Source organism: Procambarus clarkii, chromosome 31, assembly GCF_040958095.1.
Source record: "Procambarus clarkii isolate CNS0578487 chromosome 31, FALCON_Pclarkii_2.0, whole genome shotgun sequence".
In the NCBI taxonomy this organism is placed as follows: Eukaryota; Metazoa; Arthropoda; class Malacostraca; order Decapoda; family Cambaridae; genus Procambarus; species Procambarus clarkii.
This window is the reverse complement of record NC_091180.1, coordinates 37980441-37997391: the sequence shown is the minus strand read 5'-3', so window position 1 is coordinate 37997391 and position 16951 is coordinate 37980441. Positions and strand designations below refer to the sequence as shown.

At 47.2% G+C, this 16951-nt stretch overlaps 1 protein-coding gene across 2 annotated transcripts in view; it reads right to left on the bottom strand.

The window, feature by feature from the left end:
* Window positions 1-16951, bottom strand: part of LOC123749131 (probable cytochrome P450 49a1) — a 457485-nt gene that overhangs the window by 108227 nt on the left and 332307 nt on the right. For both annotated transcript variants that reach the window (XM_069334715.1, XM_069334714.1), the window contains exon 7: window positions 7572-7737. In XM_069334715.1, coding sequence (XP_069190816.1) covers window positions 7572-7737 — 166 coding nt within the window. The remainder of the gene's footprint in view (window positions 1-7571; window positions 7738-16951) is intronic.

Sequence of the window (16951 nt, the reverse complement as noted above, 5' to 3'; positions counted from 1 at the left end):
TTGATTAAACCATGGGTTTCTCATCTTCATTTCTCTGTTTTCCTTTTGGACTGGGACAAACTTGTTTGCTGCGTCCTTGCACTTCTGCGTGATGTAATCCATCATATCTTGGGCCGTCTTTCCCCTGAGCTCTGTTTCCCATGCTATATCTGTTAGGAATTTTCTTATCCCCTCATAGTTTCCCTTTCGGTATGCTAACCTTTTGGTTTCGGTATCCCTCCTCGAGTTCAATAACCCTTCTTCAATCAAGTACTCAAACACCAGTACACTGTGGTCGCTCATTCCTACTGGGTCCTCAAAACCGATTTCTCTTATGTCGGAGTCGTTCAGAGTGAAGACTAGGTGTGTGTGTGTGTGTGTGTGTGTGTGTGTGTGTGTGTGTGTGTGTGTGTGTGTGTGTGTGTGTGTGTGTGTGTGTGTGTGTGTGTGTGTGTGTGGTGTGTGTGTGTGTGTGTGTGGTGTGTGTGGTGTGTGTGGTGTGTGTGTTGTGTGTGTTGTGTGTGTGTGTTTTGTGTGTGTGTGTGTTTTGTGTGTGTGTGTGTGTATGTGTGTGTGTGTGTGTGTGTGTGTGTGTGTGTGTGTGTGTGTGTGTGTGTGTGTGTGTGTGTGTGTGTGTGTGTGTGTGTGTGTGTGTGTGAGGGGAGGCAGCCAGCGCTGACCACAGGGTACCTCACCACCTGTTTACTAAAGAGGCCTGTGGTCACTTAGGGTGGCAGTAAAGACCCTATTATACTGTGTTGTAAAGACCATTCTCCTCTGGCATACTTAACCCTCATCTTTTAGTCCCACTGAGACCCACTGAGAGTGCTCTACCCCTCAGTGCAGGTTTATGGCTGTTGGCGCTGATGACTGGTAAGGCATGCTGCCTGCTCTGCCATTTGTCGTGCTAATCATCATTATATGATTATCAATGATAACCAGGTATCGGACGAACTTACTTCAATTACCGTCGCCTGAAGAAGCAGGTATGGAGGAGGTAGCTGCTGGACCCCTCAGGGTTCTCCCCTACCGTGACCAGTGGCACTGTTACCCCACCACCCAGTGATGGGTTTGTGGATTTGGTAAGTAAGAGCCAGAGAAGGAAACAAGGGAAACAGAAGCCTGGTGAACAACAGGGTGGACGACGTCCAGTAGCACAGAGGAGCGAGTACACACGTCTGACCTTCCCTAAAGGCACGAGTGTGGCGACAGGATTGTGTGGAGTAAGAAACTGAGCAAGGTGTACCCACCTGGCTCTGCAGGCGTGGTACGTCCACATGTCAACTCTCCATATGGGTATGTGTCAAGAGAGAAGCAGCAAGTTGTGGAGGCTCTTCTACAAGGGAAAATAGGCGATGTAAAGTTCTCCCATCTAGATAACCCAACACGGAACAAGAAGATGGATGAATACCTAGTCTACAGGTACAGTCACGGGTATCCACTAGAGTGGGCCTATGTATTAGATGGGGTACACAAAGCACGAAGATTGACCAAGAATGGTAAGACTACTGAAGCCACCTGGCGAGTATTCGTTTGGTGGGTTGTATGTGCGCCCCAGCACGTTCAGGGTGTGTCAGCCAGACCCTGCGGAGTGTTATGTGTGCTGTGGCAGTGGTCACATAGCTAAGCACTGCTGGCGCCCCACACCCATGTGTGCTCTCTGTTCCAGTGATCACCCACTGAAGGACTAGCAGTATAAGAAGACCAGAGGCCAAAGAAAGCTGGAACAGGAGCAACAGAAGACTGTAACAGAAGCAGAGCAACATTCTGAAATTGTGGTTCCGTGTAAACCGCCGCTGAAGTGTTTCAAATGTGGTACGGAAGGAGTCACCATCTGGCACTCAGACTGTACCAAACGGCCAGCCTCCCTTGGCACAAGGAGGCAAGAGCCCGAGACTCAATAAGTACCTACTGATGCCGGCTCTAGTACTGTTGACCCATCCCATAGCGGTGACAGTACCAGCAACGCCCCTGACAACACACAACAGGCTGAGACAACAGTTAAAGGACAGTTGGCAGCCTTGCAAGCACAGGTAGCAGAACTGGCTGAAATTATACAGACGCTACGTCGGGCTCCTGCACAAGAGATACAGCAGCCTCCACACTGCTGTGTCACAGCCGTGGCCCCAGCTGGTAAAGGTACCTGCGGTGGTGGTGACGGCGGCGACGGGGCAGAGAGGAGAGCGACAACGGAGGCGGTGGCAGCGACGTCGTCAGTCAGCTCAGGGATGACAGCAGTGTTAATGACAAAGAAACATTAACTGGAAAAGGAAGTCGATCTGCATCAGCATATTTTATAATGATTATTGACCTTAACGAACGCGCTCAAGCCAAGTACGAGAATGAAAATGATAAAATTCAGTGTGACAGTAATTATACCATGCAGCTTACAGAGAACATTCACTCGCGGACCATTTCGAGTTCCTCTGTGATCAAGAAACTGATGATGCCACCAGATGTTCCTGACGACACCAAACGCCAGGTTGGTGTGGCTCTTTACGTCGTAGTCACTTATTGACACGTTGTGGAAGTGAGACGAGGACAACAATGGGACCACAAGTCCCAGGGAGGAACAACAAAAAGACGATGGTTGCTGCTGACACAAAGACCATTAGGTTTCTCAGTTGGAACATTCGTAGCATCAACAAAAGACTGAATGACCTAATTGCACATGTTACCAGCAACAACATAGATATAATTGCTATACAGGAGCCCTACACGTCCAACATGATAAACAAAACCCCACCAAAGATCAAAGGGTTTGTATCCTATACTAACAGTAACGCCACAGGCTTTTAGCATACATCAGAAGTGATTTACCGTGATAGAAGTGATTTGCAAATTTATAAAATATGTTTATGACAACAGATTAACCGTGTATACTACGGATTCCCAAACTCATTTATTGGGAGGCAGACTTGATTATGTAATGGGTAGAAACCTTGTGCAAGATAGGATGGAATGTTCGTTGGTAAATCACTTGGTTAGTGATCACTATGCAGTTTCTGCTTCCTATGAAGTACAGTGTGATGAACCTAATAGACATCAGAGACGGAAAATGAATATTCCATATGGCTTGCATGACCACTTTATTAATTGTATGTCAAAATGGTATCAAGATTACACAATAACGAATGTACAAGCCTTCTCCAGAGATCTCGTTGATACAATTACTACCTACTACGACACATGGGTGTGTTGGGGAACAGGCCTTAAGCCTAGCAAAAGTGGGCAACACCTACCACCATCCAAGTGGGTTCTTGACCCCGTATTTGTTAAAGAACATGAACGAGTAAAGCAACTTGGAGATACATACAAACGAACCCAAGCACAAGGTGACTTGCATGCATTTCTAGTTGCAAATAGAGAGGTGAGAGACATGAGCAACGTTATACGTAATAAACATTGGGAAGAGTTCCTACAAAGTATAAATGAGTAAATAACACTTGTTGAAGTTTGGGAAAAGATACGAAAAATCTCTAGAAGCAACCCAACCAAACCACTGCACCACAGCCTACTAAAACAAGCAAACATTCTCCTTGATCAATGGGCACTAACATCAAGCTACGACTCACTCCCAATTAACATACAGCTCGACACACGCCCCAACAGACAACGAACCATCAATCTTGCCTGTACAGCTATCGACGTGTCGGACCTTAATGATGTAACTGAATAGAAATTAAATCATGCACTAAAGATGGGAAAATCAACTGCTCCTGGAGAGAACGATATTACATACAGTCTACTGAGATTAGTCTCACACGTACCAGGTAATCACCTTTTAGTGTTGTACAGAATGAGTTTACGTGAAGGAGTATTACCTGATGCTTGGACAAAGAGTGTCATTGTTCCCATCCCCAAACCACACTCAGGTAATTATAGACCCATATCTCTAACATCGTGTGTTTGAAAAGTGCTTGAACGTATTGTTCTTCATGTATCGCATACAGGGGTACCTGTCACCCGAACTGTTTTCATTTATGCCTGGGCTCAGTACACAACACTGTTTTGCTGAGTACTTCGCACATATTGAAGCTTCCCCTCAAACAGTCTTCATCGACCTATCAGCAGCTTTTGATACAGCAAACAGAGAAATCATACTGGAACAGCTTGCCGAGCTGGGAATACTAGGAAAATTACTATAATGGATAAAGGGCTATTTGTCTAATCGAACAGTATATGTTTTGTTTAATGGTGTTAAAATCACAGAGAGAGCAAACATTTTGAACCGGGAACTCCACAAGGAGGTGTCCTCAGCCTCTTGTTGTTCGACGTTCTGATGCATAAACTTATTAAAGATCTTCCAACTAATAATGAAGACACTGTCATTTGTTATGCTGATGATATATGTTTACAGGCTGCCTCCAAGCCTAGAATGCAAGTTTTGCTCGATGCTTTTGCTACTAGAGCTGAGGAATGTGGCCTCCTTATCTCTGTACAGAAAACTCGTGCCCTCATTCCATGTGGTATTCCACCAGCCAATTATCATATAGATGGGTGAGCACTTGAGAACTGCGAGTTTTATAGATACCATGGTGGTCCCATTAACGACCCTGGATCTTCTCTCAAGAGGAGACTGTGGGAGAGATTAAAGCCCTTGCGGGTCCTTGTTGGTGTCAATCATGGAATTAACGTGACACTTGCTAGAATGTTTTATGTATCATTTATACGCTCTTTGATTGACTACAATGCTCTACATCTCACACTGTATACAGACAAAGAGTTGAAATCTCTTGAAACCTTGCAAAATGAAGCTATGCGTCTCATCCTTGGGGCTCCAAAGTCCACGAGAATAGTTAATATGAGAGCAGAGTTAAAATTACCTACCATAAGTGAGAGAATTTTGTCTATTTGCACAGTTTTCGGCGTGAAGGCATTGAGTAGATCTAGACAACACATGAAGTTTCAAGCTAAACTTTCTAATATGCTGCACTCACCTGAGGTCTATAGAAGAAGAACGAAATCTGATTATGTATTTTGGTTCTACAAGGTAGCCAACTCCATCAAAATATTAAATATGTACCCAACTCAATTAATGATTAATCAACCAATTACTCCATGGGATAACTGGGATCTATCAGTTGATTTTGTAAATGCGCCCAAGAAAGATAGTGTGCACACTACATTATTAAAACAGTTAACACTGAAAAACATCACTGAAAGTACTCAGAGTATGGGTAACGATGTTTATCAGTGCTATACCGACGGCTCTGTAGAAGAAAGTGGACGATGTACCGGATGTGCATGTAATATATTTGAACTATCTTCTCTCGTACATACAGGAATGAAGCACGTCAATGACTGGGCAAGTACAACTCAAACCTAACTTGCAGGCATATACCTTGCCACTGAATTTTTAAAAGAAAAAAGCAGTGGACTTATATACTGTGACTCGCAGAGTGCACTCCTGGCATTGAACGCAAATAGTAGTGACACTCAGAAAATTGTCAGCGATATTCGAATGAATGTTTTAGCTGCTAAAGAAAACAGATTTGAAATTAAATTCCTATGGATACCATCACATGTTGGCATCTCAAGGCATGACACTGTTGATATGCTTGCAAAGACAGCCTGTAGAAAACCAGTGGTAGAAATTGATATGGGTGTTTCATTAGCAGTGACAAAGAGAATACTTAAACAAATATCTAATGAAGATCTCACCCACCTAACAAATTCACAAAGACCTGAAAGTTGTTGCATTAAATATTATGATAGATATCGTGAGGAGACATTCACATATGGGACTAATAGAACAAGAACCCGGCAATGTGATGTTATAGTCGCCAGAATACGCCTGGGATATAGACATATCTGGCAGCTTTCTCAAAATCCAAATGTCGAGTACACAATGTGTCAACTTTGTGACAGAGAAAACATGCACTCTCTTGAACATTATATTGTCGAATGACCCATACTGATTGACTTTCGCCCTCCAGGGCTAAGGTATGCTGAACTCTGTAATTACTATATGAGTACTGGATCACTTGATATATTGGCCTTGTACCCAAGATTGACCATGTAATGTATCAATGTATGTATGTGATGTAACTATATAACCTAAGCTTGTAAAAAGCACCTTAATCACCTTCAGTGATTAAGTGTTTAATTTCACACTAGTTTCTCTGTCATCTATCTCACCGTGTCAGAGCAAAAGAAACAAATGTAAGTGAATGCATGTGTGTGTATTTATGTATGTATATGTGTATATGTACGTATATATGTGTTTGTGTATGTGTATAAAGTATATATAGAAGCTGATCAGAATTACATTTCACCTTTGTAAATGCACATTAATGACACTATGTAAAAGACACATCGAAAACTTTATGTAGGGAATATGTAAATCTGTGTAGCTATGTATTTACGTATGTAGGTTAGCTTAGCATTTTAAGAGCACCGAATTACCTTCTGTGGTTGATTGTTCAATAAACGCCTAAACTATACGTTTAACACATCTCTAACCCTGTCCATTGAGGACAGAAGAAAATGTATGTATGATGGTTAGCATTGTAAATGTGTGGTCACGTCTGTGGTAGAAAAAAAACTCCATCGTTCCCTCGTCTTCCCCACCATATCCCACTCCCCCGTCTCCTCGTCCTCCCTACCACTCCCCCCCCCACCCTGCTCCCTCTTCCTCCCCACCATCCCCTACTCCCCTGTTCCCTTGTCCTTCCCCACCATTCTCCATTCCCCCGTCCCCTCGTCCCCATCATCCCCAACTTCCGTCCCCTCGTCCTCCCCACCATTCCTCCCTCCCCTGTCCCCTCCTCCTCACCACAAATCCCCCCTCACGTTATTCTTGTCCTCCCTACCATTCCCCCACCCTATTCCCTCTTCCTCCCCATACTTCCCCCTGTCCCCCTCGTCCTACCCACCATTCTGCATTCCTCCGTCAACTCGTCCCCACCATCCCCAACTCCCCCGTCCCCTCGTCCTCCCCGTTAATACCCCATCCACTGTCCCCTCGTCTTCCCCAAAATTCCCCACTCCCTCGTTCGATGCATTCTCAAATGATCTGATGTTCCCATCATTGAAAAATAGGAAGAACAGTTGAAAAACAACGAAACGAACAAAATTTAAATAAATAAAAAAATAAACTATAATCACGAAATGAACAGTATGGTAAACAACACAGCTCAATTCCAACGCAATGTCACACAAAATAATTAAATCAAAATTAAAATAAATAAAATCTATGAAAATCCAATTTATCAACGCAATCGGAAACACTGAAATGGAATCGTAACATATTTAGTATAGCGTATGTTGCTCCTACGTGCAACAGATGGCGCTATTTAAAAAAAAAAAACATGTTTTTACCTGTCACAGGTGTGGCATTTATATGTAGGTATATAAAAAAATGTGCGTATTCGAAAGGAACGTTATGTCAAAATTTCAAAGCAATCGGTGAAGAATTTTCGGAGATTAGCGATTTTGAACAAACAAAAATTTAGATTTTTATTTATATAGATGAAATATTCCCCATTAATTATATTAAGTAAATCCTGGTCATTGATAAAACAGCTTTTTTATAAGTTACAAAAGTGATCAATATTTGTAAATGAAAGAAGTGAAAGTTATGATCTTACCGTGTCTATACCAGCAAAGAAGAGATCCATCATGAATGTGACGACGTCCTTGAAGGAAAGACCCGGAGTAGTGAGGAGAGACTCCAGGGTGTTCAGCTCACCAGACTCTTCCGCCTCACGAGCTTCCAGGTCCCTCTTAGCTTCGTGCACCTTTGTTATAACAACTCTGGTGGGTGAGAATGATGTGCTCAATAATGTACACGTAAATAGATATACCCTCCCCTTCCCTGCTCTCGCTCGCTCTCTCACTCTCACTCTCACTGTCTGTCTGTCTGTCTGTCTGTCTCTGTCTCTCTCTCTGTCTCTTCTACTCTGTCTCCCTCTCTCTCCTACTCTCTCTCTCTCTCTCTCTCTCTCTGTTTCTCTCTCTTTCTCTCTCTCTCTCTCTCTTATACCAGGGTTATAACGTACCTAGTGAAACTGCAAGCAAGAGCTGTTATCCTACCTCGGCTCATCTGAAGCTTGCTCTTAGAAACTCATTTATGTCATTAGAATATACTTTGACACTATCACATAGGCAACTATCTTATAAGGAACTGGGTGAAACTACAAACAAGAGCTGTAATCCTACCTCAACTAAGTTGAAACCAACTCCTAGAGACCCATTTATTTCATGAGCCTGTTATGTGCATCAGTAGGAATTGCCCTTATTCATTAAGAACATTAGGCGACAATCATACAAGGAACAGGATGAGCCCCCCCCCCTTCCCCCCTCTCTCTCTCTCTCTCTCTCTCTCTCTCTCTCTCTCTCTCTCTCTCTCTCTCTCTCTCTCTCTCTCTCTCTCTCTCTCTCTCTCTCTCTCTCTCCAGCTCTTCTCTATTTCTGTCGCTAACTCCCAACCTCATCTTTTCACTCCACCCCTTACATCCCCCTCTTTGCATCCACTAATCTTCCTTCCCCCCTATCCCCTCTCGTCTCTCATCTACCTTCATCTTTTCCCTATATTCTCCTCTCTCTCTCTGTCTCCCCCCTATATTATCCTCTCCCTCTCTTCATATCTTTTATCCATATAGTCTATCAATAACCCTATGTACCAAAAAGGGATCAAGCATAATGGTAGAACAACAGAACACAGGTCGAGAAGAGGGACAGGGTGATTCACACATGGAGGTGATCGCTCGTGCATGGAGGGAAATAATTGGGGAATTGAAAGATATGAGGAACACCTTAATTAAACAACAAATGGATCTGAGAGCAGTGCAGGACGAAATAAAAAACCTAAAAAATACCCTACTCAGGTCATGGCAATCAATTCCCAGGTAGCACCGAATATAGCACTAGCAGAGAGCTCTAAAATGGGTGCCACCTTTGCTGAAATGCTGAGGAAGAGATCAGAAGCCATGTCCACAGTCATGGAAGTTGCAATGTAAGTAGTAACTTCATGGGCGGCAGCAATATGCACGAATCAGCTAATCGAAAGGAAAAAAGCTGTAGTAATAGTAGATATTAGTAATAGTAGGAACAAGAAGGTTCCAGTCAGAAAAAGTGGTAGGCTAAGAAAAAAGCTGCGGTGTTAGGGACCCTGAAGGAGATACAAATTGAGAGGGCTGAGCAAGCATAAAGAAAGCTTTCAGGCTTAAGAAGTACAACAAAGGCAAAAATCGATTGATAAAGGAAATATTCAGGAATGAGGCCACCAAAGAGGATATTCTAGTAAAGAAGAGCAAACGACAAAATGTAATGGAATAGAGAGAGATATTCCTTCAGAAGGACATGACCAGGGACAAGATAATGCAGGCAGAAGATGCAAGGAAAAGGTGCCAGGAGAGGGAAGGGAGCCAGGTAACCTCAGCCTCCAACCCAACAATCCCAGAGGGAAGTAGGGAAAACAAAACCAGCAATTCATGAACCTCAAAGGAGACTGCAACACCCACACCTGCCGTCCCTTAGGATTCCCCCCACCCTTAGCCAAAACCATCCCTTCCTCTACGTAATGACCACCATGCCACCCAAATACTCTCTCCCGTCCCCCATCACCCAGTGCACCCCCCGTGTCCCCATACCCAGGTTTTCTTCCTGCCCTAAGCAGGCCCATGCAAGAACTAAGCCCTCCATCCTTCACCCCACCTCCATCCAAACCCCCTGGTAACTACCCCACAGAAGGACGAGCCTATGCAAGTAGCCCTGATGATAGAACAACTTCTTACGTCAGTAGGAAGTGTGTGTGATAATGGATATTGGAATGGTCATGTTCAAGGTAATATTCTCAAACATCGATGGGATTACTAATAAAGTAAGTGAACTGACCGAAAAGGCAAAGCATGAAACCCGTATGACTCACCGAAACAAAATTGTCAGGCATCATAACACATGAAATAAATCTGCATTACTACTATATAGTAAGGAAAGAGAGGGAAGAAAGAGAAGGAGGAGGAAGATTGGCGCTGCTGATAAGGAAGGACTGGAGTTTTGAAGAGATGAATATTCTGGGCAGTGAAGGATTCAGAGACTACATAACAGGAACTATGACAATGGGTAGGCCTAAGGTAATGGTAGCAGTCCTTTACAACCCTCCATTAAATGACAGATGATCCAGAAAAGAGTTCAATAGAAACAACATGGCAACGATTAACATAATTGAGAGAGAAGCTTCAGTTGCTTGTTGGAATGAACCCAGACATGGAATCATGAGCGACTTCAACCACGTAAAGATAGACTGGGAGAATGAAAAACAACATGGGAGAGATAAGTAAGTAAGTAATTATCAAAAGAAGGCACCAAACCGGGAAGGCTATGTAGCACCATCAAATGCGCAAAATAATCAGAGGGCGCTAAATATCACCAAGGATGTCAATACGAGAACAAAAACGCATAAGGCGAACGATATCAAAAGTATCCGAGTCACCAAGAATTCTATTGAGGGACAGGTGACCGCGAGGGGCGGTCGGAAAGCAAGACACACGCTCGTCCTGGAAGTCAGGACATTCAAGAAGGACATGCACGACTGTAAGAGGGACAATGCAACTAGGACAATAAGGAGCAGGGCGGCGCTCCATCAAGTGACCATGGCCAATATGCAACCTCGCCAGAGCTGTTTCCCACCGCCGGTTACGGTGGAAGGAGGACGGCCACGAGGAAACACAACATTTAAGTGTACGTAGTTTGTTACCAGTAACAGACAACCAAGAAGCCTGCCAACGGGTAAGGACGGAGGAATGGATAACTGGGTAAAAGTCGGAATACGGAATACCTTTACGAGATGGGACAAGAGCGGACAGCTTTCTTGGCGGCAGCATCCGCACGCTCATTTAAAGACACACCAATATGGCTGGGAACCCAACAAAACTCAACCAACTTAAATTTACTGTGAACAAGAAACAGCCAATGCTGGATCTCGACAACTACTGGATGAACCGGATTAAAGGACCCGAGAGCCATGAGGGCACTACTAGAGTCAACAACAACTACAAAGGAAGACTGACAACGAGAAAGCAGGAGACGAAGAGCATAGAGAATAGCATAAAGCTCCGCTGTAAAGATGCTAGTCTCCGGAGGTAAGCGACACATATAAGTGTGATCAGGAAAAACAACAGAGTAGCCAACACCGTCTGCAGACTTAGACCCATCGGTGAAGACATAAACGGAGCGGGAGTGAGAAGAAAAGTGCTCAATGAAAAGGCGTTTTAGAACCGTAGGAGGGGTAAAAGCTTTAGTGATACGGGTCAAGGATGTACAAAACCGCGGAAGAGGGATTCTCCACGGGGGCAAAGAAGGAACAACATGAGGAGAAACATTAGAAATATGAACGGAAAGAGAGTCCTGTAGACGAGGTAACCGGACAGAAAGAGGGAGGTGGTGAAGAGGAACAGGAACCGCAGGAGGGGTAAAAGTTAAAGCACGACAGAGGCGAGAGGAAGGATGTTGTAAGGACCGCGCAAGATAGCGAAGACAATAGCGATCACGGCGGTCTTGGAGAGACAGGAAGCCAGTGTCAACATACAAGCTAAGAGCGGGAGTCGAACGAAAGGCACCAGAACTGAGGCGCAACCCAGTATGGTGCAAAGCATCAAGACAGCGAAGAGTAGAAGGAGAAGCAGAGGAGTAAGCAGGGCAACCATAATCGAGCTTAGACAGGACGAGAGAGGAATGTAAAGCAAGGAGAGTGCGTCTATCTGCCCCCCAAGAAGTATGGGACAAGACCCGAAGGAGGGTAAGGGCCTTAGAGCACTCAACACGGAGGTAAGAGATATGGGGAGACCAAGACAAACGAGTGTCAAGGAATAACCCCAAAAGCTTTGCGGAATCTTTGTACTCAAGGGGATGACCATAAAGTGACAAAGAGGGATGAAGAACGACCCGTTTCCGCGTAAAAGTCATGGTACAAGTCTTAGAAGTAGAGGACGTGCACGGAGGGAGATGGCGAAGCATCTCATAATGAATACCATCGGAGCCCGCCGCCGTAGAACCGCAGAGGCCCAGGGCAGAACGAAGTTCAGAGAGAGAGAAGGGATCATTATAGGGAAGCTGAAGACGAGTGCAGAAATCTAAAGGACGAGACTCAAGGACAGGTTTATGAAGAAGGAAAGATTGGGGAAGATGAAGACCAGAGCTAACAGAAGAAAAGTGGAAACCCAGTTCGGAAGCGACCTGCAATGGGTCCGCCACAAGAGTATCATGAAGGTGAAGGACCAGTGAAACATCGGGAATGAACTTACCCGCTATCTTGCGGATACGCTTCCGGATCTGGGCCAGAGGAGTTTCGGACGTAATTGTTGAGACATAAGATGCCCAACATTCACGTTTAGCCGTACGGATGGCTCTACGGGCCACCGCACTTGCTTTCCGAAAGAAAAGAAAAGAATTGGTCGTCTGCCTACGGCGGTGCCTCTTCCAGGCTGCACACTTACAGTGGACAGCCCGAGCACAGCCCGCATTCCACCAGGGAACTTCCGTGGACCCCAAGAGGAAGAGCGAGGAATAGAGCGGAGGGCAGCGTTGAAGACAGTGTCATGAAAAAGGAGGAGAGCGCAAGAGAGAGGCAGAAGGGAGAGGTCAGAGAGAGCAGCACTGAGGGTAAATAGGGTCCACTCCGCCTTAGCAAACTGCCACCTAGGGAAAGAGAGGGAAGGGCAAAAAGAGAAAAAGGAAACAAGAATGGGGAAATGATCACTTCCATGGAGGTCATCAAGAACCTGCCACGTGAAATCTAAGTAAAGAGAAGAAGAGCAGAGAGAAAGATCAAGACAAGAAAGGGTGCGAGTCCGAGAGTCCAAATGAGTGGGCTCACCAGAATTCAGAAGAGACAGGGAAGAAGAGAGGAGAAACGGCTCAAGAAGGCGACCCCGGGTATTCATCAGGACGTCACCCCAAAGAGAATGACGACAATTGAAGTCACCCAGCAGGAGCACAGGCTTAGGCAAGGAGTCTAGGAGGTGTTTCAAATCAGGAAGAGAAAGCGGGACACTCGGGGGGAGATAAATGGAACAAACTGTGTACCATTTCCCCACAAAGATACGAGCAGCAGAACAATGGAGAGGCCAAGGAAAAAGTAAAGGAACAAAGGGAACATCAGCACGAATCAAGAGAGCAGAAGAATTAGAAGCCCCAGCAACGGCTGGGGGGAGAGAGAGAAAGGAATAGCCACGAAAACGACCAGGACGAGCACCAAGCATCGGCTCCTGGAGAGAGACACAAAGGGGCGAAAACCGCGAAATCAGAAGTTGGAGTTCGAGGAAATTGGCATAATAACCTTGAACGTTCCATTGAAGAATGGACAACGACGAGAAGAGAAAGGACAAAACCAGAGAACAAGGAAGAAACAAAGGCGAAAGAGCAACAGAGCACGTTAAAGAATATCAGGGTCAGCAAAGTCAGGGTTAGGGGGCATGTGTAAACTGAGCAAAGATGGAGGGAAGGAAACGGGAGAACAGATCAGAGGTGGGCGGGCGGGGTCCGGAGGAGGAAAAGGAAGAGGAGGAGACAATGGAGAGGAGCAGTCAAAGACAGTCGCAGGAAGAGGGGGGTAGAAAGAGGGGAGCGCACCTCAGTAAGGGCAGCAACGGAGAGGGAAGCGGGGGCTAAAGAAACCTCCATAGCAGGAACAGGGGGCGCAACCACCGAAATGGGAGGGGAAGGAGCAAGAGAGGCAGAAGTAGGGGCCGAGGAAGAAAGCGAAACCTTCTTACCCGCCGGGGAGGAGGAAGGAGAGGAGCCAGGCTTACGCTTCTGACTTAAAGAGACAGGTGTCCCAGCAACCACGTACTGGGCAACGGATTCTAGCGTCTCAACAGGAGAAGCTGAACGAGAGCACACATGACATCCGTTTGGAGAGCGATGGACATCAGCCCGCACCGACAGGCGGCGGGGAGAGTCAAGAGACGGAGGGGAAGGAGGAACGGAGGGAGATGAGGAAGAAGACACAGGAGACAAGACAGGCCGGGTAGAAAGAAGGGGAACCCCAGACAGAGGACCAGGAGATGGATCCGTCGGGAGAAAACTCAAAGGAACAGAGGAGGGGGCAGTGGGCATATCAGGGTCCAAGGCCCGGAAACGGTTGTGAGTCTAAGGAAGGCGGGAAGGACGAGGAGAGGAAGAGCACAACACGCGAGAATAAGAGATATTAGCATAAGGCGGGAGCCGGCGAACCTGGCGTCTCGCCTCAGGAAAAGACAAACGCTCCCGGTGCTTCAAGTTGAGGACGGCTGCCTCAAGCTTGTAATGGACACACGCACGGGAGAAGGCAGGATGGGCCACCTTTGCCACCACACAAAGGACAGAGAGAGACAGTCCCGGAGCAGCGGAGGGCACCATGCACAAACCTCCAGCACTTGTTACAGAGCCGAGGAGAAGGAATTTACTCCTGGACAGAGCACCTGGCACCAGCAAGAATGACAGAGGGTGGAAGGGTCCTACCATCAAAGGTAATCTTCACAATTCGGAGGGGTTGACGGCGACTACCACGAGGGGGATGAGTAAACGTGTCCACCTGGAGAATAGAATGGCCCTGGGCAGCAAGGATATGTCGAATATCGCCGTGGCAGTCGCGCAGGCAGGTCCCGAACACCGGTCGCAACATGGGGCGGGAGCAGAATAGTGCCAACACTGGCATTCAACTGAGCATTCTTTGAGACCCGAACGGGGGTCTCGCCAAGGCAGGATAAGGCAGCCAAGCGGGAAGCAGCATCCTGAGAAGGAGCAGCAACGACACGTGTACCGAGACGAGTGGGGTTGAAAGTAATGGAGGCATCCACGGAATCAACGAGATGTCGATGGAGGGAGAAATCGTCAGGAGGCGCAGAATCAAGAGGAAGGAGATCAAAATATTTGGCCCACGAAGTGGGACCAAACAAGGCTTGATAGGTAGCAGAACTGGAAGGAATCGAGCGAGGGCGGCCGTGACCGTGACGAGAACGGCGGTGAGAAACCCCAGAGAGTGAGGGGTTAAAAGGTGCAGTAGTTACAACTAGAGATGGAGCCGCGCCAGGGGACGAGGTAGTCACCACTGGGGGCTTGGGGCTCGACCCAACCACAGAGGAGGGAGGGGAGCCAGAGGAAGGAGTCAGAGAGGCCAAAGGAGGAGCAAGGTCGGGGCCCAATGCAGCGGAGGCTACAGAGCCCGGTCTTCCAACACGGACTGACTCGGGGGCTTGGTCGCCCACCCCACGAGCCTGAGAAGGTAAACCAGAAACAGCCGAAACAGGGGTCATCATCATGACGAAAAGGAAAATTTATTCACGAATGTGCCCCTACACCTACCATGGAGCCACAATTAGAGGCAGAACACCCAACAAGAAGCTATCGCCGATCTTGCCGGGGCCTCCTAAGGATGGGTCGTGAGTATACGCCCCACAAATAGCCTGGTGCAGTAGTATGGTGTAGTGGTGTGGTGTAGTAGCCTGGTGTAGTAGCCTGGTGTAGTAGCATGATGTAGTAGCATGATGTAGTAGCATGATGTAGTGGCATGGTGTACTGGTATGTAGTAGCCTGGAAGTGGCATGCTGTAGTCCCATGGTGTAGTAGCCTGGTGTAGTGGCGTGGTGTAGTAGCCTGGTATTGTGGCATGTAGTAGCATGTAGTGGCATGGTATAGTAGCCTGGTGTAGTACCTTGAGGTTACTTTGAGGTGCTTCCGGGGTTTAGCGTCCCCGAGGCCCGGTCGTCGACCAGGCCTCCTGGTTGCTGGACTGATCAACCAGGCTGTTGGACGCGGCTGCTCGCAGCCTGACGTACGAGTCACAGCCTGGTTGATCAGGTGTCCTTTGGAGATGCTTATCCAGTTCTCTCTTGAACACTGTGAGGGGTCTGCCAGTTATGCCCCTTATGAGTAGTGGATGCTTGTTGAACAGTCTCGGGCCTCTGATGTTGATAGAGTTCTCTCTCAGAGTACCTGTTGCACCTCTGCTTTTCAACGGGGGTATTCTGCACATCCTGTCATATCTTCTGGTCTCATGTGATGTTATTTCTGTACAGTGGTGTAGTAGCCTGGTGTTGTGGCATTGTGTAGTAGCCTGGTGTAGTGGCCTGATATCAGTAGTACCTTGGTGTAGTGGTGTGGTGTAGTAGCCTGATGTAGTACCCTGGTGTAGTGTAGTAGCCTGATGTAGTACCCTGGTGTAGTGGTGTGGTGTAGTAGCCTGGTGTAGTAGTGTAGTGGTGGTGTAGTAGCCTGGTGTAGTAGTGTAGTGGTGGTGTAGTAGTAGTTGTAGTAGTGTAGTTGGGGTGGTGTTGTAGTAGTAGTGGCGTGGTGTAGTAGCATGGTGTAGTAGCATGGTGTAGTAGCATGGTGTAGTAGCATGGTGTAGTGGCGTGGTGTAGTTGTGTGATATGGTGGTGTGTTGTAGTAGCCTGATGTAGGGGTGTGGTGTCGTGTAGTGGTGAAGTGGGGGTGGCTGCGGTGGTGTTGGGAGTGGCGGTGGTGGTGTTGGAGGTGTGTGCGGTGGTGTTATAGGTGGCAGCGATGGTGTTGGGGGTGGTGGCGGTAGTGTGGGGGTGGCGGCGGTGGTTTTGGAGGTGGCGGCAGTGGTGTGGGGGGTGGCGGCGGTGGTGTGGGGGGTGGCAGCGGTGGTGTGGGGGTGGCAGCGGTGGTGTGGGGGGTGGCGGCGGTGGTGTGGGGGGTGGCAGCGGTGGTGTTGGAGGTGGCGGCGGTGGTGTGGTGGGGGTGGCGGCGGTGGTGTGGTGGGATTTGCAGTGGTGGTGGTGTGGGGGGTGGTGGTGTGGGGAGTGGCAGCGGTGGTGTTGGGGGTGGCGGCGGTGGTGTGGGGGGTGGGTGTAGGGTTGTGTAGTGGTGTGTAAAAGCAGCGACCACGTGTTCACAGGACAAGGCCTAGAGGCAGACTGCCGCCTCTGGGGAAATAGTGGCGGTGTTCGAAATCGCAAACTATACCCCAACATTATATCATCTGAATTGAGAAATATTTCCATCAATTTTTTTAATTTTTAAA